This window comes from Dysidea avara, chromosome 4, assembly GCF_963678975.1.
Source record: "Dysidea avara chromosome 4, odDysAvar1.4, whole genome shotgun sequence".
Taxonomy (NCBI): domain Eukaryota; kingdom Metazoa; phylum Porifera; class Demospongiae; order Dictyoceratida; family Dysideidae; genus Dysidea; species Dysidea avara.
In genome coordinates, this window is record NC_089275.1 from 25,270,244 (window position 1) to 25,298,239 (window position 27,996).

The following is a 27,996-nucleotide window of genomic DNA, read 5'->3' on the forward strand; positions in this document are numbered from 1 at the left end:
AATCATCCATCACTTTTACTTCCTGAAAATGAGTTAGGATTTTTATATTGATTATGTATTTTACATATGTAAAATATAACGTAGAAAGGTGTGCATTAAAATCATCCGTTACAATATCATTATGTACTCTGGCTAGAGGCTGTTAACAATATCGTCCTTGTCATGAATTTTTTCTTCCATTGCTTTTATTTTATCAGGGTAGAGGGCGATAACTTGTGTATAGTGTTCAGTCTTATCCTTGTACTTCTTTAGTGAATGTTGAAGTGACGTTGAGTGTTCAACCAAACTATCCAACTCTGCCTGCAGATTATGAAGAGTGTCAATTGTGTTCAGTCGCTTCATATGAATCTCTTCATATTCTTCTATAACATCTGAGGGAAAAAAAACATGTTAAACAGTGAAGTTTTGATCTTTCCTTGAATCTGAACCTTTGCTAGATTCTTCTACTTTATGAAGTTCATCTTCACAATGAGCTAACACTTCTTGGAGCTTTGCCAGCACCTCATCAGAAGAGAGATCTAAAGTTCTTACTCCAAAATCAACCAAAAGTGTTTGCTCTAACACTAAAATAATATTTTAAACAAAAGCCAGTGTGAGATGATGTAATAGTTCATAAAAGAAATATTAATATAACTTGTGAACACTTACAGTCTGATTGTGGAGGCTCCAGTGGTAGTGAACTAGTGTCATTAGCTGGTTTGGTCTTGAAGGTACATCCACAACGACCACACTTGAAACTTCCATTCAACTTAACATCATAACACCTCACACAAGCATTAACCGGCACACGAGATTCTGTGAACCAAATAACAATATGAAACGTTCATGTATCAAGAATGAAAGCAGGGGTAGTTATTTCTATACTATTACTGTAGGTGAAACACTTACGACCAGGATCAAAATGTAACCAAGCAATCAAGAGTTATTATACAGTGAATTAAGTGATCAAGACATCCACAAAAAAAAGCAATCAAGCACCTGTAAAAGCTACTTTTAAAAATTTACAAAGTTTTTTTTAATCATGGCTCTTAAAAGGTGAAATCAAATGATCAAGGCAAAATTATGACTATCGGAATTCTAGATCCTGGTCACAAAATGTATCAAATGGTGGTGCAGAAGTGACTTCCCCTTTATTGGAATAGTGTACTGTAGAGTTTGGTTGTTAAGTCCATATTCATTTCTTGTACTTAATCATGGTTGATAAACGCATTCAAATGAACACAAAGCTCTAACACAAGGTGCATCTATATGCTACAGGTTTGTCAACTTTTGGGGTTCAAAATTTCATAGCCAATGATACTGTAGATTAGCAAGCATGGAATTTATGACAGAAACTGGATTCCAAATATTGGCACATGTGGTGACTGCTAATCACACCACACCCCAAGAGAGTGAATCCATAAAACACTCACAAGAAAACTTTTTACTAGGCACATATAATTGTAGTATGGTGTGTGGGCAGATGAAAGGCTGCCGTCATGCTACAAATCAGTTGTAAACCAGTTTACAAATAATTGTAACATGGCTAAGTACCTCCTTTTGGCCACATGGTCTGGCCACTAATTAAGACATCAAACGAAAACTAAACACTAGAATAACACAATACAAAGCAATGAATTTGGCTAATACATCCAAGGACTAACAAAATAAACACATAGCACTGTATGGGAAGCAGTACAACTACTGGGCTGTACTTGTATATCACACACTAGTTCACTGCAGATAAATTAAGCTAACCAAAGACTATTATATTAAAGCGCTGCACAGTGGCCACTCAAGAACACACTTCAGTTATACCCATCTTAAATGATGTGAAGCAGTACAATGGCTGGAGTGATTAGCACCAATCTACACCTTGTGCTCTTGCATAGGAAATGCATTACTAATGAATAAGCTAGCTAACAATAAATTAACTAATTATCGCGGTAGTAAAATCATTCCTTGTACACAGCGTTCCACAGTAGCCAATATTAGCCTTACTTTCTTGTTCCTTCTGTGTTACAAATGGGCACCTTTGATCTGCGAACGTCCCATACCACAAATCAGTTATATCACGCCCATTTGGTTTGTATCTGATTTGTAAACAACTCCACAATCAGTCCTGTGGCCTTTGGTTGTCGTGTTTACAATTCAGATATAAACCTCATGGGTGTGTTATAACTAGAGTTGGGAAACAGTAAAAATATATCGAGTATCGTGATATTAACTTTCAAATTGTATCGTGATGGATGTAACACTTCTAAATGGCTACTAAGTAGTTCTATTCATGAACCATTTTTTGCCTTTTCACAAGAAAGGAGAAACGATTAGGTGTAAACAATGTATAAATTAGTAAGTTTGTCCACAAAATTCTCAATTGTACAAGCAGCTAACTACTGATCTGTCATTTAAATACTATTGTGATACATATCATTATCGTGATATATTCATTACTATCAATTGTCTTGTGAAAATTTTGTTATCTCCCACCTCTAGTTATAACTATAACTAGTTAAGCAGATTCATTTAATGACCAGACTCTATGGTACAGTATAGACTACAGTGAAAAATTGTTTATCTGAACTACTATGGGGAAGGAGGTTCGTATAGCAAAAGTATATAAAATCAAAAAAATACACAAAACTAATTGTTTAATTTCTCTAATAGAACATACACCTATTGACAAAAATACTCTAATAGAACAGTCATTGTAGGTTAAAAATGACTCTCCACTGTAATTGCATTTCACATGTTTGAAATACTTTGGATATAAACATACCTTCCTGCTCCACTACCACATAGTTGTTATAGAATGTAGGAATATGTCTTACACCTTTGAACAACAATAGTCAAGATTTAACACAACCCTACATACCAGTACAGATTCTTACCTGAATGTCTCTTTCCAGTCTTTCCAAGATAAGTAGGCAGGCTGGCTCCACACTTGTAACACGAAGGTACCCAGCTGTGGTTGGGTCTGCCACATTGTGGACAAGCTTTGCCTTGTAATGGCTTGTGACATTTCTGACACTTCTTTGCTGTTCTTGGATTTGGTTGGGAACACTCTGGACAAGCCCTCAGCTGTGTATTACTTAATTTCTTACTAGAATCAACATCTATAGGAGATTGTTTGTCTCCCCCAATGTCAGTGGGGAACAGTGTCTTCAGTGCAGCAGCTCTATAACACAAAATGAATCCAGTTGAAATTCTGAACATGTGTACAGTATGTGCTTGTACAGTATACATATTGTAGCATATAATACTCTTCATACTGTAGTAAAGTAATTACCTTATGGGAGGTGCTGTGAATTGTAGTTTAGGAGACTGTGGTGAAGTGTTACCATCAATTGTCATTGGTATGGGAGCAGCAGCTAGTACAGATGGAGCTTGAGTGATAATTGGAGGTTGTAACACTAATCCACTACTACTTGGCTGACTTGATGAATAGTACATGTTTGTGGCTTGAGATGATGATGACGCCATCTGTGGAGCAAGGATGACAAAGGAAAAAATAAATTCATCATAGCTAGGCAACACCAAAATAGGTAGCAAATTGTATTTATGTAGTATGTTCCACCAGTGGCTACATATACAGTATCAAATGAATAACTAACCTGTATGGTGCCTAGTTTGACATTTACTCCTGACTTGTCAGGATAAAGACTGGTGTGGCATTTACTACAGAAGATACTTCTGTTGTGATTCAGTTCATTACAGGAAGGACAAGCCCGGCCAACCAGAAAACTCTGACACTGTAAACATCGCTTCTTCAAAGATGGTGTCAAATGGCCACAACTTGGACAACGTCTCTGTGAAAACAAACCCTGCTGTCTTTGCTGAGCAATCTTGTGATTTTTCCGAGATATTTTACGAGCCATATTCTGTAGTGCCAGTCCAGAAGGCTTGACTGAAGCAGATGAAGAATCAATAACAAGTTTGCCAGGTGATGATGGTATTGTCAGCTCTGTGGTTGGAGTTCTCTTAGGAATTGACACAATGAGAGAATCAGCTGCAGTGCTGGACTGGAATATAACAAATTTATATACATGTACAGCAACTGGTCTATACTGGTACATTAAATTTACATGCACAAAAAAAAATGTGTGTATATTATCAAGAGTTAATGATATTATACAGTACATACTGTATTTACATACACAAGTGCTAAGTAATTAACGTACTGTGGAGTCTGGTTTCCTTAGGAATGTTTCATACACCAGTTGAGGTACTGGCAGGTGAAAAGATCTCACTAAATGTTCTGCCTCACTTAAAAGTATTAGAGCACAAACAGGAGAATGGCTTGGTAATGACTGTAACTCAATCAGTTTTAGTCTCACTAATGGTGCTGCTCTAATACTGCGTATTCCCAGTTTCCGCATCCTAGTCTTCAAACTAAACCTCTCAACTGTGCTCTGTAGAATCTGAGTGAGTGCAATAGCTATCATTTCATATCACAAACTGCAAACACATTGTATGCAATAAGACACATAAGAATGGATGTACTGACATGCATTGTACTAACAGTGATTCATCTTTTAAGTTACCTTTCAAGGATGAAAGTATGATGGGTCACTTTGTACTATAAGGAAAACACTAGTCTTCTGTGAAATGAAGATGGGTTATTGTTTGACATAAGTTAAATGGTAATTTTTTATCAACTGAGATTGAAGTTTGTTAACAATTAAGGACATCACAAGTTAGGACTTAAATTTTTATTTAACATCACATGAACAGAGAAGGAGGAAATGGAGCAGGAGAGGGGTATGCTTTGAGAGCGTATTGTTCCACAAAATTACTGAGTTGTGTGCAACAACAAGGAGTCTTTTGGTGGGGCTAAAGTAATGAACTTATCCACCAGCACCAACCAAGTCAATGAATTCAGTGAGAGATACATGTAACTGAATTAAGCCATATTTCAGGGTCAGGTTGGAGTAAAAAGAGCTGTGTACAAAGACAGATGAGTCAAAGTAATCAAAAAGCAGCAGATAAGAAGGTATAATAACTTTTATATCATTCACGCAGTAGCATTAGACAAGTGAAATAAATTGCGAGAACAGTAGCATAGCAGTGTACAGTATAATTAGCCACAGTACTGCCTAAACGCAATGTCACGAGCACTAATTGCATGCAATTACTGTAAAAAACCCATTCATAAAGGGACCTGGTAGCCATTTCATTCTTCAGGGGCATGGCAGCCATTTCCTTATTTGTGAACAAAACAGCTGCCACGCCCCTCATGCACAACAAAATTCTTAAAAGTGCACACCATCTAGAATTAAATTAAAATTCTCTACATAAGTACTTACATCACTGCACACTGTTCTTAACTTATACATTTTATTTTTGTCGCACGCAAGGAACTAGCAGACATACATACAAATATTTACCTTACTATACAGTTCATGTAGACCACAGTAATGGATTCCACTGGTGGAAGTGTATATTACAATCTCTTTTGTACCCTCCCTATCCCATTTGATGTGTTGAAATGATCCCACCCCTATAAGAATAAGAAAACAACATATAACCACTAAACGACCACAAACAGGCCATCACATTATCAACCAGCGACTTGACAATAGGTCAGATATAACAGTGTTTGTGCCAGGGTTGAAGCTTTGTTCAATGGCAGTTACAAATCACTGGAATATTTCATTGGTTGGAATGGTGGAATGACTATTTTGGGCACAGAAATAAATATATTCATCACTTGTTATGCTACTTCGGTGTAGTTGTATTCAACTGGTGTAGTTGCATTCAACTATTCTTTGCCCAAGGTGTCAGACATGCCAGGTAGAAAAAGAATACATAGTTCCTTCATGCCAATGAAAGAACTGATAACATTTGTGACTTGCAGTGCAAAAATCTGTCATTGAAATACATTGGGTAAAAATGCATGCTACAAAATTAATCTTTAATACACACATGCTTCAGTAAAGAAAGAAGACTCTAATACACTACTGGATTCATCTCTTCATGGAGAGTAAGAACATCTTGTTTCTGTTTCACGAAGCAAACGTGAGTTATGTATTGTTTTTTTATTTTACACTGTACATTGCGGTAAAACGTTATTTTATCGTCATCGTTTCTAAGCCTTCTTGCTCGATAGCATGGTTGGATATAACTGCACTTCACCGAATGCCCCAGTTAATGGTGAACACGGTGATGCAAATCCCAACTCAATATCTCAAGGAAACTGTAGGATGTCAAGGCATTGATTGGAGGTTCATTCAAATGAGCTCCCTGGCACAGGGGGTTTTGGGGGCATTTAATAGGATTGACAAAATAACCAATTAGGAAGATGCTTGGCAGAACATTCATTTCCTTCCAGCAATTACAGACAATTGTAGTAGAAATCGAGAGTACAGTATGTTAAATGACAACTTTGTGAATTCTGACTTACAAGGCCCTCACTTACATCTGTTCTATGGCAGAAGGGTACAGCAATTTCCCCAAAGTTACGTTGATGGCATGGATATCAGGGAAAGAACTGACAAACTTACCCAGTTAATTGGAGAGTTCTCCTCACAATGGAAGAGAGAATACTTAGGAGAGTATTACAAGAAGCAAGCAACTGATAAGTACCAGAGATTGTGCACAAGGAGGTCAAAACTACAGTAGCTGTAGTTGTAAACCTCATCAAAGGCAATGATGGTCAAATCTGGGCTGCACACATCATGACAACTCAACCAGTTGCCAAGCTATATCCATTAGGTACAGAGTGACAGCTGATCACACACGCACGCACACACACAAAGGAGACATACAGTACAGAAAACAGCTGACACTAACATGACTCATGTACATACAATGAGAAAAACTGCTTCTAAAGCACTCCTTCTGGAGTGATATGCTTGCCCCGATGTCTAGAACTGCAAAGAATGATACACGTATGTACAGTATGTGTGTTTGTATTCTAGTGTATTTCATGTACGTTAATTGTATCAGTTGAGAACATGGTGATCCTGGTGCTTTACCTGGGCTATCGTACTTGTATGTTAATAGCATTCAGCAGGTACCATGCATTATGGCTGAGTAACATGCATACAAAGAGAAATACATTGGAAAACATAGTTACAAGGTTAAAAATAAAGTATCTCATAGAAGCCATAAGCCTCATGGAAGCCATAAACTTAATTATGTAGATACCTTGGTTGCTTAGTGAGAACAAACTATCTGTTTCTATAGCACATTTTAGTGTCCCATTATCAGTAGTATGTCTGGTGGTTGTGTTTGTTGGTGGTTGGTACTTACAGTCCTTAGTGATGGAGTACAGTTTGGACCAGAGTGAACAAGTTGAGATGCTCAAACAACAAATCATCCAACAACACAAACAGATCAGTGATCAACAGTTACAACTGGAACAACTTAATATCATTATAGATGTCTTGTTGAACAAGGATGGGAAGGTAAAGAATGCATTACATTTAAATAGCTAGCTAGATTACAAGTTTTTGCTATTGAATTCGTTACCTTTGAAATTGACTTCATCCGATTGCAATAATTTGTCACTTTTGCAGTAGAATTCATCATCGCCTTTGGCAATTGGAATTAGGTGAACATTATTGCATTAGAATTAGTAGTGTTTGTAGGAAATTTCACCATGACTGATTGTCTGTTCTACAGGTCAAGATAGAAGCAAATTTCTTTCATTAAGTTGTTGTTGGCATACATCCATGTCTGTATGAAGCCATTTCTAAATGAATTACTGGACATCTAGTGTTTTCAGAGGTGAAAATTCACTAGTTCTCAAGCAGTTAAATCATTTGCATGGGCAAAATCATTCGAGATTTTTGATTTGTGATTTGGTAGCTGAAGGGTGTACGTGATTTGTAGAGGTGTCATACCCCCCTGCACACCTGACAGCATACATGTATGTATAACGTTCATCAATAGTGAACTACAGTGGTAGGAATCCTTATCAAGCATGCTGTAGACCATTTAAGTACTGAATACAACTAAGTACCGTATTTACTCGATTTGTGCCCCTGGGGTACTAGTTTTTTTTTGCTCAAAAACAAGGATAAAACCCTCAAATAGTGCCGCACTGCAGTATTATTCGAGGGTGCACTACTAATGTTCTAAACTTGCCACTACTATAGCTATTCTACATTACACCTTTATAAAACAATCACAACACGTTGCTACTTACTTCTAAACAAGACCTTTCTTTCACTCAAGTCCTTGTAGCACAACCATGTCACGCCTCGTGCTATGTGGTCAATTTACTAACTAATATCCGGAAATTTGATTATGTGACACCCGTTTAAGGACAATACCTTCCTTAAATCAACATGGAGATTAATACTAAAGGTATGAAAGAGTAATTATGAAAGTATAGTGCGGTACCATTCGAGGGTGTGGTACAATTAAATTATTTTCAGAAACAAGGATAAAGACCTTCAAATAGTACCGTATTGTGGTACTATTTGAGGGTATGGCACAAATCAAGTAAATACAGTATGCACCACAAGTTCCAACAACCATTTCAGCTGCTATGTGTAGTGTTCTTGGTTAGCCTGGTGTTCACCGATTAGTTGTAATTTCCTGTAAATGTGAGAGTTCTAATGCAATAGTGCCTGTTCTACTGCAAGCTTGTCGAATTCAATTGCCAAGGTAATGAATTCAATAGCAAAAGTGATTGCAAAAGTGACAAATTCAATTGCAAATCAACAAAGTCAACTGCAAAGATTAGCAAAAGTACAATGAAAAAAATTGAGATGCTAAGCTCACTTAGGGATCACAGGAAAAAGTTAAAAAGGTCACCTACACTTGTAGATATGCAAGCGGACATTAATTTTAATCCCTCCTTCAGTCTATACCCTGCATGACTGAATTAGGGATTAAATGTCCATGGCAACCTTCCTTATTTCATTTTAATTTTTCCTTGTAGTTGTTTAGAATTCTGTAACATAATTAAGACTGGTACATACTGCATCAAAAGAAAGAACAGTGCCACTAACTGATTTCATCTGAACGTATGCCCCAACTATAGAAAAGTGAGGTGGACATTATGCTTTCCATGTTCAGCCTGCTACACAGCAATACAAATGAAGAACAATATATACAAGCACCTCTGCAATCAATCCAGTCACTGCGGACAATATGGATGATTCCCATAATAAACATAGGGATGCCACCACGAGTGCTATCGCAAATTGACATTTTGAGCTAATAGCTAAAAGAAACAGGACACAAAGGAAGACAAAGGTACTGCAAGTCCATGGTGCATGCATTGTACATACTGTGTGCAGTATGCCAAAAGGCACCTGTTGACATTTAACAGTGAAAAATCAAGCCTGTAGTCTTAACCGTTATCACATTGTACTTGTCTGAGGACATCAGTCAGTCAATTAGTCAGTTAACAGAAATTCCACTAAATTCCCTAATATACAGTACTATTGAATGTGTCCTAACAAAGTTTTAGCATATGCACGTAGGCCATTGTCTGAATTACTAAGACATGCACTGTAAGATATTTCAGTGGCCCTTCAGGGATTATGACATAACCACCTTGGCTAGGTGATTATGAATCACTGTTTTGGGTCGTACATCTAACAGTTAATCATAAAGTTACAATTCAAGTATACAGGTACCTAAAACTTGTATAATATTATGTATTTAAAAGTTTATGCAAACTCCACAACAGTAAATACTGTAAAACTGGGCACTTAGTCTTTTAGACACAGCACAGTTATATTTTTATTGACAGTATAAAGATCAATACAAAACAACTGACAATACTGGTCATCATGAAATAGTGAAGAGACAAGCACAATCATCACAAACTATATCAGACAAAACTACTATAAAACTGTTACAAGGTAGAGATGGTCGAGATGGAGCACCAGGATCAAAGGAGGATCGAGGATCAAAAGGAGATCAAGGACCCCCAGGACCAAAGGGAGAGGGCAGGGATGGCAGAGATGCTCATGATGGAGTACAGGGTATCAAGGGAGATATTGGTCCTCATGGAGATAAAGGAGATCAAGGATTAACAGGATCAAAGGGATATCAAGGATCTACAGGATCAAAGGGAGAACCTGCAGGAGGACTAGTCTATGTTCGATGGGGTCATGATTGTTGTCCTAGTACTGGAGCAAAGCTGGTGTATTCAGGGAGAGCAGGAGGACCAGCACAATACCAGAAAGGAGGTGGTAGTAACCCACAGTGTTTACCTTTAGAACCTAACTACCTCAAATATCAAACTGGATCACAGAGTGCCTACTCTTATATGTATGGGGCAGAGTACCAATGGACTAATCCTCTTGTACCAAACACTGACGATGTTGATGTACCCTGTGCTGTATGCTATGTACCCACCAGAACAGCACTCTACATGATACCAGCACAATACACTTGTCCCAATGGCTGGACCACTGAGTATTATGGATACCTGATAGGCGAATACCAAAATCACTACAGGTCTCAATACTCATGTGTAGATGTGGCAATGAAAAAAGTTGCTGAATCCATTGCTAACCTACTGTAGACAGTCTCAGGTTCTTTCCAGTAGAAGGAAGATGTGGAGGTGGAAGTACTCTTCCATGCCCTCCTTATGAAGAAACTAAGGAGCTGACCTGTGCAGTGTGTACTAAGTGACTCACATAATACGAAACTATGTAGTGTATATTAGTTGACTACTGTAGTTATTCATTTCAGTAGCCACTGTACAATCATTGTAAGTATTATTTGCAATCTTGACTGTATTTACATTTACGCTAAAACAGTTTGTATATTATACATGTATTGGATAGTATTACGGAAATTCAGCTAGTGGTCCTTGAGAATTTGGCCGTCATTGGGTTAATGTACCAATGCTACTCTGCACATGTAGCATCAAACCTCTTGTTGCATTTTATACCAAAAGCATTTGAGACTTTGATCAATCGTTTACCAAGTAATGATTCCAGAGGTAGCATGACCTCAATCAAATCCTCAAAATTGCAAACAAACAGTTAACTGCATGTATTATATCTATAGTACATTCACGTTAAACATTTATTAATTAGTTGATGATGTAATTACACAAGATCTCACACGTACTGTACTTGACCAGCTAAAAATATTTTAAATTTTTCATTCAAATGTTCGACATTTAATTCATAAGCCATCAAGTTTTCACCATACATTATCTATTGGTAAGCCATAAATGTATACGGGTTTTCTTATACCTGGTGCCTAATTGTACGTGCCTGCTCTAGTCTTGATAGGTCCAGTAAAATAAAACAGTGAGCAAGGGAAATCAAAATGGCTGTTTTAAAAAAAACTAAGCTAAGGAATCATGACACATGATCAAGAACAACATACATACAGTACGTACACACACACTGTTTCATGTATACATACTGTAGTTAAGTGCCCCTTACACAGAATGGGATGACGAGATGACTTTTATAAAGATACAAAACTATTCCAGCCGTATACTGAAATATACACAACCAAAGCCTCCTCGTTATTTCTTCTTTTGTACAGCACAATGGTATAAATTTCAGTACCAACTTTATAGTGTGAATTCACTTACAGTAACATTCACATGTACAGGAGATGTGACAAATCATTCACAAGGACAGATTTTCTGTCACATTAACAGGGTCACCCGAACCAATAAGCTTAAAACTGTTCCATAGATACAGTAGAATAACTATTGTAGAAGTTCAACCAAACATGCGTAACAAGTGCATGATCAAGATGCAACTATTTACTGTCATGCCTGCTAGTAAAGTGCATACGGAAATGAGCTGAAAATTAGTATTTATACAGGTCAATTAATCATTGTGAAAGTGTGCTTTGATATTTAACCAGAAATCAAGCTTGTGTAACAACAGGAGCATATAAATGCCGAAGATACAAAGGAGCGTGAAACTTCCATGAGGTTATGTACTGAAATTCAAAATTACCTTATATGGAACACCACTAATAGTGTTGAAACCTCACCAACCACACAGGCCCCACCCTACACACCTGCTTAGTGGGCTTCTGTTATTACACTTATTAAACAAATTCACTAGTAGCTGTGCAGCGTGAGATGAGCAGTACTAGTAAGAGAAAGATGAAGCCCGAAGTGCTAGTGATTGACAAATGCTTGCATGAAGTCGACATTTCAATAATGAGAGAATTTGGTAGAGGATACTGAACATCATGTTTTTTTTGTTATCCTTCATGCCTAGCACTTAGGGATTCTTTTACATGTGAAATTCTATGTTTTCGGTTGCCAGCAGCTTAAAATGTCTTATTTGCAATGCCACACAAGGATCAACAGTTTTAGCCCATTTGCTAGTAGGTTGGTTAATAACAATTGTTCTCTTGTTGCCAGCACTTGTTGTCTCACACACTGGTAACAACCATGTTCTAGATTCTCTAATAGAACATTCAACAAAAAACAATTGCAAATGGGAACTGATATTTACACTGTATACCCAAACATCAAAACAGCCAAGCTGAAAAAGGGTGCGGCCTTCATTTAAAATAGTCATGGTGAAAAAGTTGTGAAATCAAGGTGGTGAAATGGTTATTATGATGTTGATATCAATAGTAACATGCAAGGGCATAGCTAGACCTACTTGCACACTCTGAGCGCTTTATACACCCCCTGTAGGCATACTTCATTTGAATAAACAATGATCCTCCTTAGTCCCGGGTACCATAACCAGCTCCTCCCGTCTCTATACATGACTGGCTTAAGGTAAGAATTCGTCTTTCATCAGTCTACCATTAGACATCTAATAATAAACCCCATTACTAGGTTCACTATTTGGGTAGGCCCTAGAGTATATAGACAGAAGAGTGTAAAAGGAAGTTGATACTGGGGCTGTGGTTGTTATGCCTGAAGTACGCTAAAGCGTTATGTGCAAGTAGAGTACATAGACAGAAGAGTGAAAAAGAAGTCCAATATTAGGGCTGGAGGTTAAGTCAGTCCATCATTGTTTAGCTTTAGCTTCTACATCACTCATGCAGTAATAGTTTAGTCTAATAAGCTGCACGATCAGCAGTGTATAGTAGTTGTAGCTAGCTATAGGTACAGTACATGTATACACTTTTAAACAGTTTTTGAAAGTAAAGATGTAATAAAGAGTCCACAGCGATGGGCTCATGTTAAGTAGTTTGCATGGGGACAGTTACACCTTGTGCCCGGGCAATCCTGAAAACTACATGTAGCTATGCATGAACCTAACCAGGAGCCCATAAGCGTTTTGCGGCACACATGGGCTCCTTGTATGATGATGGCATCATTATTAAAATGACAATGCCTTTAAGATCGTAACAGCCATTTCTTGGCTGCCACCTTTGCAATTGGAATGAGATTGCTCAGCTTGGTATAGTCCTATTCACTATATACTTACAACCTCTAATGTGCATACTGTACAATAAGGACACAATATGGAATTTATAAACCCAATAGCCCAAGACTTTCTGAGTGCAGCTAGGGCCTGAGGGTATATAAATTCCAGACTCCACTAAAAAATCTACATTCAGATTAGGTACCTCTTCCAGTGGCATGCGACAGAGTGGCAGAATTTCTCGTATTAATACAAGCATCACACCAACCAACCATGCATACTTACATGCACCTTTACTGCATCATTGCTCATAAGGAATACAGCTGTATGTACTCATTGGTTAAGCTTTCTCAAACATCATGTTTTGTGCACTTGCTATATTGTGCCTGAAGGCGTGGGATATTTATTACCCACCACAAATAATCTAAATAGAGTCTAAATATATGGTATCAATTTACTACTAAGACGTTGGACTGGAGTATATTTTAAAAAAACAAGGTGAGATTTACAGTAACACAACCTAAAATAGAGTCTAAGTATATGCTGTCAATTTACTACTATGTTAAATCATAGATAATAGAGTAAAGGGATAGGAAACGCAAGCGATTTCCGGTTTGATTTCCGTTACGCGTGACTTGAAAGGACAAGACAGTTTTGTGAGAATTAGTGTTCTAAGCAGCGTAAATAGTAATCCAACAGACTACAGTAAGTATTTAGGTCTATGTGAGAGATTTTGGTGAGAGAATTCAGACCGTAGATTTTGTAACAAAGCGTATCGCATTAACCGTGATTGTTACACGCTGTCACACTTTCACTCATCGTACCTTCATGCCTCATCCATACCGCTTCTTTTATAGCCGGTTCCACTTTCGAATCTTGTGGTAAGCTAGGCGTGTCACCAACACAGTCTTTTACCGTTGCGTTGTACTGCAAGATGGTTAAAACTTTTGGTTAAAAATGGAAGATACTTAGTCGTTTCTTCAAGCAACAGTTCCTGTTTTGCTCCGATATTTCCTCTGGTTCCCTCTGTTAAATGGTAAGGAATAGGTTTATCACAGTTAAAAGGATAGAATATATTTACGAAGAAAGTAAAGTGGTTTAAAGTAATTTTTGGGCCGTTTTTTTCACTTTCAATCTCCTTTAATTTTGCGTATAACTTCCTTGAGGGTTGATACCATCCTATTTCCCTCGATTACTTACTTGAGTTCACTGTAGCGAAGTTTCACAGTCGTTGGTTACAAAATTCTGTCGTTACAACAATTTGTTTCTCTTTGATACAAGCGCAGCAAGCGTAACGAGTATGTTCGTGACGTACTACACGGAATTCCAATAGAAATGTACGTATTTTGTGACGTCACGTTATTGCGTTTCCTATCCCTTTACTCTATTATCTATGGTTAAATTAATACACCATTTATTCTGTTAGATATGACAGAGCACAATACATCAGCAGAATGGAAACTTTAAAAAGTATGTTATGCTCAGCAATGCAACAGATACATGCATACACGCAAATTTCCCAATGTACAGTACAAAACTGTAACAGTTAATGCATATAGCACACAGGTAGACATTTCATCATTATACTGAACTATTTGACATAACAGAGTTTGCACGTACCAGATTGTGATGTCTCACTATCCATCCCTTCACTCATGTTGTCAGCTAGCAAGCCATCTTCCTCCTGTGAGCTGATATCATTGATTGAAGCTGTCAAGTCTCCATCCGATTCTTGCTTCACTACTGGAACCTGTAGTGGTACATGTGTGTACTTTATACATACGGTATACCAAATACATGCACATTCCACATCACGCTGCTGGGAAGCACACACATACATGCATGTGCATCGCACATGTACACAAAATGCAGCAAACCCTCAGATGCCATATACACTACATATACATAGTCATACCTAATCAGTGAACACTGGGCCACCTGGGCACTACTCAGGTGCTACAAGTCAATCCTCCTGTGGGCAGGACTATAGTACCCTGCAGGACGCAGTACCATGGGGACTCCAGTAAAAGTGGATATGGAATAGATGAATACAGTAGGACCTCGATTATCTGAATCTCGATTATTCGAACAGTATGAGTGACCGCTCTATTATTAGAGTATTTCGCCATTAGGTGAATGTTCTATTAGAGTAAGTGTATGTTCTATTAGAGTAGTTGAACAGAGCTCTGAATATAAATGGAATGGGCAGGGCCGGAGGAAGCAATTCTAAAGTGAAGGGTAGGCACTATGAAATGCTGAGCACTTTGTTATGTGAATGCTAGGGAGTCTGGAGGCATGCTCCATCAGGAAATTTTTCAAAATTGCATGCTCAGATTAAATCTGAGACTATTTTCAGCTGTAAATTACTGAAAAATAAACTCACAGCATGTCGCTACATCATGTGTTCACAATTTCTTACATTATACAGTTGTAGCACATGTAAATACAGTATTGTTCCCTTTTGTTATAGCTACTGTACTATATGCATCAGCGTTGAAACCGGGTCACTACTGCTGACCTGGATGACCCGGATAGCAATCCAGGTCAGACCTGGATTTGATCCGGATTACTTAAAGCAGAGGCGTGCGATAAGAGCTATGTTTCAGGTAGTCTTGAGCGAGTGAGACTACGTTTTGAGCGTCCGATTCGTCTTGAATAAATGAGTAGTTATGTGATAATTAAGCCGGTAAGTTTATAATTTAAAAGTTTGGTTCCACGTAGCTACTGTATGTTTACAGACAGCAATTGGGTGTAGCTTCGTGCATACCTAGTATTACAATTTCCCAATATATTAAAGTGGGTGTGGCTCACAAAAGTATTTATCCTGCTGCAAGACTAGACTATATACAAGTACAACTCGTACATCAATCCATTAGTGGGCATGGCTCCACGCAAGCTTGCATACAACAACGGACACAGTTTCGTGTTACAGACTGCACTTACTAACAAATGGGCGTGGCTGAGCATATGTTTGTAACTCGATAAGTGGGCGTGGCTCACGAAAGAGCTACACGATAGTTTCCACATTGTCAAACTAACAATTTCGTTTCTCACGTGATCCAATCCGGGTCAAACCCGGATAAATTTGTAAACCGGGTCGGACCCAGATGACCCGGAGAAAATGTGACCTGGTTGACCCAACCCGGTTTTAACACTGATATGCATACAGCACTAACATTTGAAAAGCTATATAACTAAATGAAGTCACAACTCAGTGAATAGCTAGCTAAGCACTAAGCTATATGCTTATTAAATCTTTCCCTATCATGCTATGCTGCAGTGCTCAAATATTCATCCAATTATGTACGCTCCTTGCAAAGCTATTTATATTTCGTATTTGCTAACTTCATAAAGCGGTTGACTAATAATCAGTAAATACCTGAGCGCTCTATTAGGGTGACTGTTCTATTAGAGTGTTTCAATCTTTTCCATCTTTTCCATGACTGATTGTCACAGGGAAGGATTTAACAATATGATGTAAGTATTCTAATGGACAATGCTTACATGATGCTTTAGGCATCTATCATTCCCAAAAAACACACCAGCATAATTGGCCAGTGCCTATCAGCGTTCGACTCGGATATATATATTTTCATTAATCCTGAAAAAGCGGTCTGACTGGCCAGACCACCTCCTCCGGCCCTGTTGGGTTTCATTTATTCGAACAGATTCACTTATCTGAGCACTTTTATGATTGAACTGGCACACAGGTGTTCAGATAATGAAGGTCCCACTGTAATGGAATAAGCGAAAAATATATTCAAAACATTTTACTGATATACAGGGGTTATATAGTGGTTACAAAGTACCTTGTAGGAACTCCACACTATTGCCAAGAGTTCATAATAAAAGAAATAGTGAGAACTATCTTGTATTATGAACTATTGTTATTGCAAACTAGAATTGGACAATCAGACAGCAACAAAACCATCAACTCTAAGTCAGCTATAGTATCACTTCATTACACAACTGCTACAAAACTACGAGGTCTTATGCTTGGATATACCGACTTTCATTCACAAGTAAGCGTCCAAATGTATAGTTGCACTGTACAAAGTAACTGGAGCTGAAAGTAGTGCTTAACCTTTAAATTTAACATGGAAAATGTTTGGTGATGGACAACTAGTTTGGGAAATACAGATCTCTGTGGTAGGGCGTATGTTGTTTTTAAAGCTCATCCCACTGTGTAGAAAGAAATTGCAGTTTTGTAGCAGATGTGTAGTGAAACTGGAGATATGGCAGACTGAATGAATGTAATGAAAATTTTTTGCTTCAGGAAACAAACACACACAAAAGTGAGCATTAAAATGTAGGCATTGACTACAGTGAAACCTTGGTGACTTTTGCTAAACTTCATAAAACTTTAATTGCATTTGGCGAAATAAACTTTGGCAAATTCAAGCTCAATCTTTAACTATAATCTCAGGCACTGCAACTAATTGGCAGATGAATGTGTAGCATACTATCAAACACACTATACATATGACAGCTTAAAGTTTCACTTTACCTCTTCATAATTCTGACACTCTGCCTTTACATTATCAGGTACTCCCAGTCCAAATGACTTACACAACTTTACAGCATCAGTGATCTTGACCAGCTTACAGTAGGCTCCCTTGAGGGCCCCACTAGACCTCAGTAACTGCATCTGATGTACTGTAGCATGTATGCTGTGCATCTGCATCCTCTGACGTCTCTGCTGACACCTCTTAGCATCAATATGAAGTAGCTGTACAGAACAATCAAGAAACAATTCTATTGATCTGTACCATCATGTTAAATTATATACCGAAGGAGGTTGAACATGCTACTTAATAAATTACATAAAAAATTGTTTTATTGGGGAGGACAATATGTTAGTATAATGCAGTGAAGCGTCATTGCTCCGAATGCGTATGTGACAAGTCTGGTGAAATTGCATGAACCAAACTATGGCATATTAATTTCACCCACAAACCAAGTGCTTTGTAAAACGAAGTACAGCCTTGAAGCATACGTGAAGCACAATCTGAATATCTACATGTAACAAATCCCAGCAAGTTTTTCAGTTTTGTATCATGACTATTGAGGGTCACATGAAATATCAAATAAAACAATTTAATGGAAATATGTGACTGTCTCTGGGAAAACAGGTCTTATCGCCCATTTAAAAGTATTGAGAAATGCCGGTTTTAAATATTCAGAGTGTCGTAGCTTGGCCAATGCTGGTATAGCTAGGTGGACCAAATTTTCACATGTTTTACAACAACTTAGACTACAACAAGTTTGATGGTGAAATTTGATTGGCTGAAAACGTGGTCTCTAAATCTCGTAGAGCCATGCTCATGTCCAATAGAGACCACACTCTGAGGCGATATGAAACACAATAATTACGCGCCTGTAACATTGGCAACACATAGGCGTTTAAATGGCTAGTAACAGCCGTGCTGAATTAGAGGGAGGTGTAATGGGCTTGTTTGTACTAATCAACACTACATTACTTGCTTACAAGCAGCTGTCGAGGCACAACAACAGCAACAAAGAGTGTAGTCCAGTCGCTGAGTCCAGTACTTGATACATAGCATGCTCCTGTAATATTAGCAACGCATGGGCGTTTAAATGGGTAGCAACAGCCAGCCACGCTGAGGTCCGAGGTCCCGCCATGTAGGGAGGTGTAGAGGGCTTGTTTCTAGTAATTAGCCATACATTTCTCATTTACAAGCAGCTGTCAACTCAAGGTAGAATAACGAGTTATAGTCTAAATAAGTTAGACGTCAAGAACCACTGGGTTCTACGGGATTTAGAAAACCCTCAGGGCCTTCGAGCTTTCTAAATCCCGTAGAACCCTGGTTCTTGACGTCTAACTATTATTTATTACCTTCCAAATCATCCACTGAAGAAGTAGTCAACAGCTAAGTTTCCCGCCATTTTAGACAGTTTTTAAACCAAGGTTGGCTGCATCAGGTGAGCTCCAAAAGGGGTGAGAGGTGGGGGGGGGGGGGGGGGGGGGGCGCAAGATGCTATTTAAAAGTTGAAGAGGAACATTTTGGGATGAATTAGGCCAAGTTATGGGCCATTCAGGGCTCAAAACTAGCAAAAATGAAAGGAAATCTATGGCACAGGTCACTGTCCAATACCACGGAGCTGTACAGTCACGCACAACCATCTCCTGGTTGGCCAGGGCTCCATCAAGACCCCAGACCAGTTGTACAGCTTGCCACTGTGCTTGAAAAAAAGTAGCTACACTGTAGCAAAAGCAGACTACTTTACTCTGGTTGACTGTGACAGTGAAATTTGATAGTGCATCCATAAAGCTTTGTGTTTGTGTGAAAAAATCAAACTTCCTGTCTTGGGCGATAAGACCGGTTTTCGTAGATCCAGTACATATATATTTTAGGTGGCACTTAGAGCGTGTCCAACCTCCTCTGACTATATATAGTTCTGAAAAACATACTGTCAAACTTGCTGTTTTAGGAACACATCTACAAGTAGCTTATAATTAAAGAAATTCTTATTCATACACTGTTATACACTGTTTTGCTTGTCAGTTATCAGTCATACAAAAATTCTGAATGGGACTCATGTGAAAACCAACCAATGATAGGCGGCCAGACTTTTTCAAATTCTTGCAATGTATCTGATTGGCTGTTTTTCGCATGATACTACAGCAAAAGGACTTGTAACTGACAACTGTCTTACAATCTACTGTACACTATATGAGCCAACAACCACACCATAACCACCAGGCTCCATTTTTGATCTGACATTGTGTGGGTCTGACAAATGTGGAATTTACAAATGTATCCCCATGTAACTGTCTTGGTCCATAACATGGGTTCTAAGCACCCCATTGTCCTAGCAGTTTCTACTTCTTTGCTCTAGTGTGGTACATGGAAACTGCCTTCTAATGTTGATCACCGTGTACACATATCCCCCCCACACACACACACAATACCTTGTTACTGATCTCTGTTATTGATATGTATGGCTCTCCCTCAGGTGGCTGAAGGAGGTGTAGCTCCACTGATCCCCATGGCAATGAGCACAATCTAACATCTACGTACAGTACAACATATTTGTAATTCAGTGTAAACTATATAGTAGCTATATATATATATATAGTCTGTATAATTACATGTATATGCTGATCAGAAATAATAATGATCAATTCACTCATTTTCTGACATACAGGCTACCCACTAGTAGTGATATGAAGTTTAAACATGTAAAGTGTTTATCAACAACACACGTTGATATGGGCTAGAACATGTGTTTTATGAAGGCTTTAATCATTAATTTGAATTTAGGCTAGAAACATATAGTACAGTACATGTTCATTTTCACATTAGCAGCCGGAGCTCAGTGAAGGCAAAAATGAAGTAGGGATTCAAGCAATAAAAAGTAGTCAAACAATGATGGTATTACAACATACATACATATAATCTCTGTGGGAAAATCCCAATATTGATTTGTTCAACCATCATTCATTTCTTGTTTAACTACTTTTTATCGTTTGGATCCCTACTGTACTTCACTTTTAAAATCATAATTCTTAATGTCACTAGTACAGCTATGATATGCACATGTGACTGTTTTACTAGAATATCGAACATGGCTGTTGTATTAGTGTGACTGCTTTATTAGAGTACCTGTATTTCGAGTGGGCCTCAGGCAACTTGACTATACAGAATATTTAAGGGGCATGGTCATGATACGCCTTGTTTTTCTGTACAGGGCATGTTGCTTGATCGCTATCGATATCAGTCCAGTTAGTTCGTAAAAGGTCCTATCATGCAGGTACAGTGTCTACCAACTGTTTACCTCTACCAGTAATGTAGCACTTTAAACAAATTTGTAGCATCTAAGTGTCGATACAGAAAATTAATACCTCAGTACAGCTTCCTAGCATGAAGAAGACAACAAGCAGAATGACGATAAAAGGAAACGCAAGGTGCAGAGGGCAAGCACTTGTTGGAACCACAAAAGGTACATGCCACTAGTGAGTTTGTTACTGTAACAAAAATGGTGGTCATACAATGCGTCGTTTGGTGCAACTGTGATCAGGCAGGCAGACCAAAAATCAGGTTTGGGCAATTTTTAAAATGTGTAGGTTTAATGCTATATTTGACTTTAAATAAACTAATATTTGACTTTAAATAAACTCTTCCACAAAGGTACTTTTTGCCTTTTAAGATGTTTTAAGGGTGGTTTTTAGAGGCAGAATTATGCTCAATATTGGGGTGATCCCTCTTTAAACAGTACTACCGTATCCTTTGATAATGCTCAAGAAATGTTTCTACCATAAATGGGTACTCTGTATGCTGCTACTGACAAATCATCGCCACAAAAGTTGGCCGAACCTTCCCTTGATTGCAGCAACCATCCAAAGTTGCTACCTGCAATTCATTAGCAAAAAAAGTGTAAAACACCTACATACCACCATATCTACTGTGAATTCTGTTACAAACACATGAATGAAGACATAAAAGAGAGTCGTAAAATAATTTACAGCCCTCACCATTTCCCAGACTGTTATCCTCTGGTAGAAACTTTTCACTACCACTTCTCTTGTGCTCAGGAGATGCTTCAGCCTTATCTCCTGTAAAAGTGACACAAACACTATGACATTATGATGTAGCCATATATTCAGTGTCCAATTGTAGGGAGGCAAATTGTCAATTATACTCAGTTGATGTTTCCTCAATTCTTAACTAACAACATTTTCCCCTGTTTATCGAACTTCTGTTTATTGAACTTTAAGAACTCACGTAATCAATATGCATATTATTCAGGGGAGGTTGTATGTATACATAGGGTATGAAATTTAATCTGCACTCCTTGAGTAATATGAGAAGTTACATGTTGAGTTCTCTTGGTTGTAATTGCAATAACAAGGTTAACCAGACTACATAAATGTGCTTCAAAGTTGTACCAAGTGTACCTTTGTTTCCTACTTTATTCACTGCATATGCATACAGTATATGTACGCATGTGTGTATGGCAAGCATACAACTACATAATACGTACACAGATCGCCAAGTACAGTACATATCCACTACATGGTCCATGACATACTGTACAAACAATGAACTATTGTATACTGTAGTAGGAAATTTTCAAAAGGTTAAATTATCAACAAAAAATGAGAAAGTCGTTATCCTAACCTGAGTAAAAACAGCTGAAAGGCTAAGAAAACCAACTAGTCATGGCTCAATCCACAGGCCATTAGGATTAGCAGTAAGATCAAACAAGCTATGAAAGAGGAAGAGTAACTAGACGTGATTCTAGATGGGTGTTTATAATGATTAACCGAGCTGCATATTCTACTATATGTGATCAACACAACCATTGTTAGAAAATGGTATGCATAATAATATGCTTTGGTCATTGGAGGATAATAAGGTCTTTAAAATCCACTAAGAGACCTGCTAGCAGGTTCTTAAAATGGTTAGAAACCTGCTAGCAGAAAATACCTCAAGCATCACAAATCTCAACTTTTGATCATTGATTTGCAATGCTCCCTCCAAGCATGTTCAGGCTGATAGCCTGCAGTGGGTGATCAATTACCCAGGCCAACATGTACACTGTACAGTAGTTAACCACTCTATTCATTTTATAGGCATGCCTAAAAGAATTCGATTATGGGAGAACATCGTACCCTATGATGAACAGAGAAGTCCAGAAATACCACAGAAAATTATACCACGGAAAATTCTGTTTAGTGCCCACCTGTTTCTAGTATGGATGGAGTTTACTAAAGACCTACTGTAAATTGGTAAGCTTCCTTGTAGAAACGTTATTTTGTGTTACATGTAAAGTGGGTGTGGCCCACATCATGTCTGTTCTTTGTACTACTGTGGTGCCACTGAAGGCCAACTTGTGACAACTCAATCCCATCATAGAAATCTACACTAGCTACACACGTGTTCTTTACCCTATTGTGACACCATAGGCATTGGCTACCGCTAACTTGGGTTGACATTATTATTGATTACTGCCATTTCCCAGCTGTGTCCAATCCAAGTCTAATTACCTGTGAAAGGAAGGAGTGCGAGCTTCGATCTTTTTAGCACGTCGACAAAAGCACCACAATCATTTTAACAGTGTGACGATTTCAGAACGTCATATAACCCAATCCCACAATGACTCCACCTATATGCCCATATAAAACACATAAGTCGGTTAGAGACCACACCCTCGGATCTTCATGGAATTTAAAAACCTCGCTTCACTTTGTTTTTAAAATCCACAAAGATCCTTGTACTAGGTCTCTAACCTACACTTATACATTGTCTCCAATTAACTAGTGCGCAGAGTTCACGGATCCTTCTAGTTAATTACCTAAAGTGTGGAGCAGTAAAGAGGATCAGTTTCAAAAATATCTTTTCTAACTTACAATCAAGCACTCTTTCATTGAAAATTTAACCTTTCGAAAATTTCCCACTATACAGACAATACAGTACTATTCGTCATAGACATGTTGCTTACCACTTCGTTGTTGGGACAGCCTAATATGCTCCATGACAGCCTTGAGATTATCAAGTGTAACTGTCTTCTCGGGATACTAAATAAAAATATAGAAAGACAATGCTATAATATAGTATGATAGTGCAACAGTTGCATCATGTTCAGCTAACTATAGTTACTCTCTATACATTAGGATATGCAAATCAGAATTAAACATGCCAAGAGTCATTGTAAATATAATAATACTGACAAACCTTTCCACTGGCAAGATCAGCCAAGAAGCTGGGAGGTTGTATTGAACTGGAATAGCACATGTCAACGATGGTTTTGGCAGAGTAAAGAGCTGCCCTGCACGCCTTCTTTGCTACAAGTCCTCTTTGTTTTAATAGCTCAATCTCAAGTCTGTTGGCATTCAAGTACCTCATACCTCTCTTCTTCTCCAGGAAGGAGCGACTGAAGTGAGGTAGAATGGCGACAATGTCATTAGCACACAAGTAGCAGCCATCATCTCGTACTAGTGGTGTAATCTGTTGTCCTGATGGAGTGACTAGACTACGAGCATCGTATTTCATCTCATTGCTAGAATCTGTGAGTGGCATATGTATGTAACACCACACACACGTGCGTGCGTGCGCGCACACACACACAAGTGCATGCACGACACACAAGTGCATGCACGCACGCACACGCACACACACACATGCAAGTACATGCACGCACACAGAGTAACAAAACAACTTGTTGCTGCTTCAACAGACATGCTTGCTAAGCTTTTAGCTATGTTGGACTTGAATTAGAGAAAAACTATACACCAGATTGCAGGTTACTGTGAGTATCACCAAGAGTACATAATAATAGAGTAGGGAATTATTATGTACTCTTGGTATCACAAGCACCATGTTTATACAGACTGTTGCATGGCTACTGCAAACTGTACAAATTTAAACAGGATATCAAAATAAATGAACCAAATATGTGAAGTATTATCTTTTAACAAAGAAGTGAAATCATAGCTGGTTGATGGACCAGTTTTCACTACACACACAAACAGGCTACACTCTACCATTGGTACTACAGTATGTTACAATGTTTAAAGTGACAAACCAGTTACACTGTACCAATAGGCTTGATTAATAACACATGGCTCTAGGAATACAATAAATCATTGAGGGTAGTTATCTCAGCCATATTGTATAGTACTTCACAAGCCATACAGTACCTGAATACTGTACGTACAACATTGCTACTTGGTGTGTGCAAAATTTAGAAGAACCGAACTTGGTACTAATCATGTGATGTACAATGAATTAGTAGTGAATAGCTACATGTGAAGTCCTATATATGTTGCTTATGTATAGACAATCTTGCACATGATTCTACTATACATAGGCCAATGAAAACATAGAGGTCTACATACAGTACTGTATCACAAACACATACAGTACAGTAATTTTATGTACCTGAACTTTGTAATGCCGCCAGCGATGACGGTTTCATTGGTGAAGAGTGACTCCTAGAAATCCTGCCATCAAAACTAGCCTGGGGCATTTGTGGTACATTCAATGGCTGCACAGTGGTAGGTACTATACCAACTAATGGAGACATCTCATGGCCTGCCACAGGTAATGAAGCCGTTGTAACTGTTAACTGTTGATAGTTATTAGCATATGAAGAGGTCTCTGGTGAGTAAAACTGGCCCTGACTACGAAACACTGCTGGCTGGTAGCTTGGAATATAAGTACCAGGGTTGAAGTTTGCAGTAGACATGTTGATTCCTTGATCAAGTGCTACAAACATTGACTGCTCAACACGTGCAGCTTGTTGATTTTGGTATGTCTCTGATGTCAACGAAGCAACTTTTCCACATTGTATATCATTTAAAGTGTGCAGTGAATGCAATGAATAAAGATCTTCAAGGCTTTCTGGTATCTTGATCTCATATAGTTTACATACACGAACAAAATCAACAAGATACATGAACTTCCCCGAGCTCTTTTTGAACGTGGCATCATGTTGCTGCAACATCTGGACATGGTCCTCCGGCAGATACACAGACTGACAACCAAGTTTGTTGACTTTAGTAGTCAATGCTCGTGATGATATATCAGCCAGCACCTTGGTAGTTAGGTCCTTATAGGGAATCAGAGGAGGGTAATTGTTGGAAGCCAGTATAGTCAGTGAGATATGTTGCCACTTGCACACCCATCGATATCCATACACAACATACAAAACACCTATAACATAACATGGAAACAAAGTATAATGATATTTAGAAACTGGTAACTTACAGTACTTCATTCAGTATGGCTAAATAATTCAAGACTAAATATACTGTATATCATTAATTTGCAAAATTTTCAAGGATGAACAAAGAATTCAACCAAATCTGCTATATATTTCATGGACAGAAATTTCCACAGTAAAAATTGTACCTACAGCATGGAATTTTACATCACCATACTGTACCAACATGTTATGTATAAGAAACACAATACGCTAACATGGAAACACAAAGTAAATAAATAAAAACTGTGAACCATACAGACAAAACACAATGTGAACCATATCACATTAGTATTGTACATGTACATGTACTGGGTATAGCACCATATACTACAGTATATATACAATGAAGAGCACATGTGTACAATCATGTGTGGTAAACAATCATGTGTGGTAAACAATCATGTGTGTACTATGTAAGACTGCACCATTTGCTTCCAATGATGAGTGTTTAGTAAGAACTTCTTGACCAAGATGCACTGTTTGTGAGGTGTCAATAACAGGCTGTTCTACTGATGGCTTCTCAGCACCTGAACTGCATGCTGCAGTAGAAACTGCAAGTGAAGTTTACATTACGTTCTGTATGTGGTATAAACAACCATGCATGCAAACACACATGTTGAATGGTAAAACTGAGCTCATATAGACATGCATGTACGTTACCTGCCATAAACAATACATGTACTTCTAAATATTGTAGCAAGCACATTGTACTATACAAAGTAAACAATTTGATGACACACGTCAACAACACTTACTGTACTGTATAGGGGAAAATGATAAACTCTGGGCAACATTAAAGTAATGAATTCTGAATTATTAAAGTGTACAGTAGGACAAAAACGTGTTTACCTTTCCTCCAGCAAACTCCATGCCATGCAAGCATGCACTCTCAACATCTATACACAACTACACAAAAAACATACCATTTTCTGTCGAAATTACGAGGGGAAGTGAAGAATCATCCATCATATTGCTGCCAATAATTCTCGACTGTTTGCTCATGAATTCTAAAATGTCTCCACTTTGTTCATGAGTCCCGCCTGCTTGTATTGGTGCCATAGCCACTGCAAATTGTTGAGCACCTGGTGGTGGTGATTGCTGACCAAAAGCCATGTTCATCATGTTCATTGTTGAAGCCTCAAGGATTGAAGAAGGTTGGTCTCCAATGAAGTTCATTTCATCTGCTGAGTCAGAATCGATGTCTAGCAAGTCCTGAGGCTTAGGTAGATATTCCTCTGAGCCACTGCTTGAAATTACTGAGCGTTCGTCTTCACTATGATCACCATTACTTGACATGACCTGTTAGGATACACACAGCAGCAAGTTAGAAAACAAACCGATTATCACTGTTCTAAGTTTCCACAAGGTAATCTATATAGGCACTTTTGTAATTATATATTGCTCACAAAATGGTTTTATATAACAACAAAACACTCACAGAGATGGCGTCCAAGCATAACCTACTGAATATCACAAAGCCTAAAAGGTGAAAACTACCTTGTGGTCTTTTGTACTGTCAGGGTGAACCTGTTCTCCTCACATCCTAAACTAGTCTAACTGGATCACTGCCAACAGAAAACGTCTTTCTGACCAACAAAAACCTGAACCAACTCGGCAAAATGCTCTAACTGCTAAGTAGAGGCATGTGATTTTTGAAAAATACGGGATGTGCTCTAAATAGAAACGGACCCATAAACCATCTTCATCACATCTCTCCCTACATAGACGGTAAAACACACAATAATCAACGTTTACCAGTACAAGATATGATCACAGACCACCCTAACAGGCACCTCATCCTTCCAGACATGTGCTCAAAAGGAATTAAGGATTGAGAATGAGATATGAAGTTGTGGGATGACCTTTTTATGTGCTTGCCACTATGTCAGTGATGTACACACGTATCGCGACGCTTGTAAAAGAGGTAGAAACGCGTTCAAACGAACCATATGAGACAGCAAATACATTTAATGGATGATTGATGAACTGCATGCGCACTTAGCCA

At 38.2% G+C, this 27,996-nt stretch overlaps 2 protein-coding genes across 5 annotated transcripts; one reads left to right on the forward strand and one right to left on the reverse strand.

The window, feature by feature from the left end:
• Positions 1-29: 29 nt before the first annotated feature.
• LOC136254511 (uncharacterized) lies at positions 30-27,868 on the reverse strand. 4 transcript variants are annotated; one of them, XM_066047230.1, is made up of 19 exons: positions 27,747-27,868; positions 26,915-27,290; positions 26,417-26,530; positions 25,166-25,939; positions 23,960-24,291; positions 23,727-23,802; positions 21,757-21,837; positions 20,194-20,294; positions 17,767-17,988; positions 14,880-15,009; positions 5,367-5,479; positions 4,161-4,400; positions 3,594-4,001; positions 3,269-3,462; positions 2,871-3,157; positions 2,759-2,812; positions 649-795; positions 429-563; positions 30-371 (listed from the first exon to the last, which is right to left on the reverse strand). In XM_066047230.1, the coding sequence occupies exons 2-19, from the start codon at positions 27,285-27,287 to the stop codon at positions 133-135; spliced, it is 4,020 nt and encodes a 1,339-aa protein (XP_065903302.1). In that variant the 5' UTR covers positions 27,288-27,290; positions 27,747-27,868; the 3' UTR covers positions 30-132. The 4 variants fall into 4 exon arrangements, with proteins under 4 accessions (XP_065903302.1, XP_065903298.1, XP_065903300.1 ...); XM_066047226.1 differs by having other exon boundaries at positions 26,417-26,542; XM_066047228.1 differs by lacking the exon at positions 27,747-27,868 and adding an exon at positions 27,489-27,663 and having other exon boundaries at positions 26,417-26,542.
• On the forward strand, positions 7,130-10,659 carry LOC136253344 (short-chain collagen C4-like). Its single transcript, XM_066045998.1, has 2 exons — positions 7,130-7,388; positions 9,692-10,659. Exons 1-2 carry the CDS (start codon positions 7,245-7,247, stop codon positions 10,469-10,471), a joined length of 924 nt encoding a protein of 307 aa, XP_065902070.1. The 5' UTR covers positions 7,130-7,244; the 3' UTR covers positions 10,472-10,659.
• Positions 27,869-27,996: the final 128 nt, after the last annotated feature.

Excerpts from the sequence above, each read along its gene's own strand:
- LOC136253344 (XM_066045998.1), top strand. The coding sequence starts at position 7,245 with ATGGAGTACAGTTTGGACCAGAGTGAACAAGTTGAGATGCTCAAACAA. Across the intron at positions 7,389-9,691 it reads TGTTGAACAAGGATGGGAAG|TATAAAGATCAATACAAAAC; the intron begins GTAAAGAATGCA and ends TTTTATTGACAG.
- LOC136254511 (XM_066047226.1), bottom strand. The coding sequence starts at position 27,287 with ATGTCAAGTAATGGTGATCATAGTGAAGACGAACGCTCAGTAATTTCA. Across the intron at positions 21,838-23,726 it reads GCTGTCCCAACAACGAAGTG|GAGATAAGGCTGAAGCATCT; the intron begins GTAAGCAACATG and ends TCACTTTTACAG. Across the intron at positions 5,480-14,879 it reads TAGTGAGACATCACAATCTG|GGGTGGGATCATTTCAACAC; the intron begins GTACGTGCAAAC and ends TTATTCTTATAG.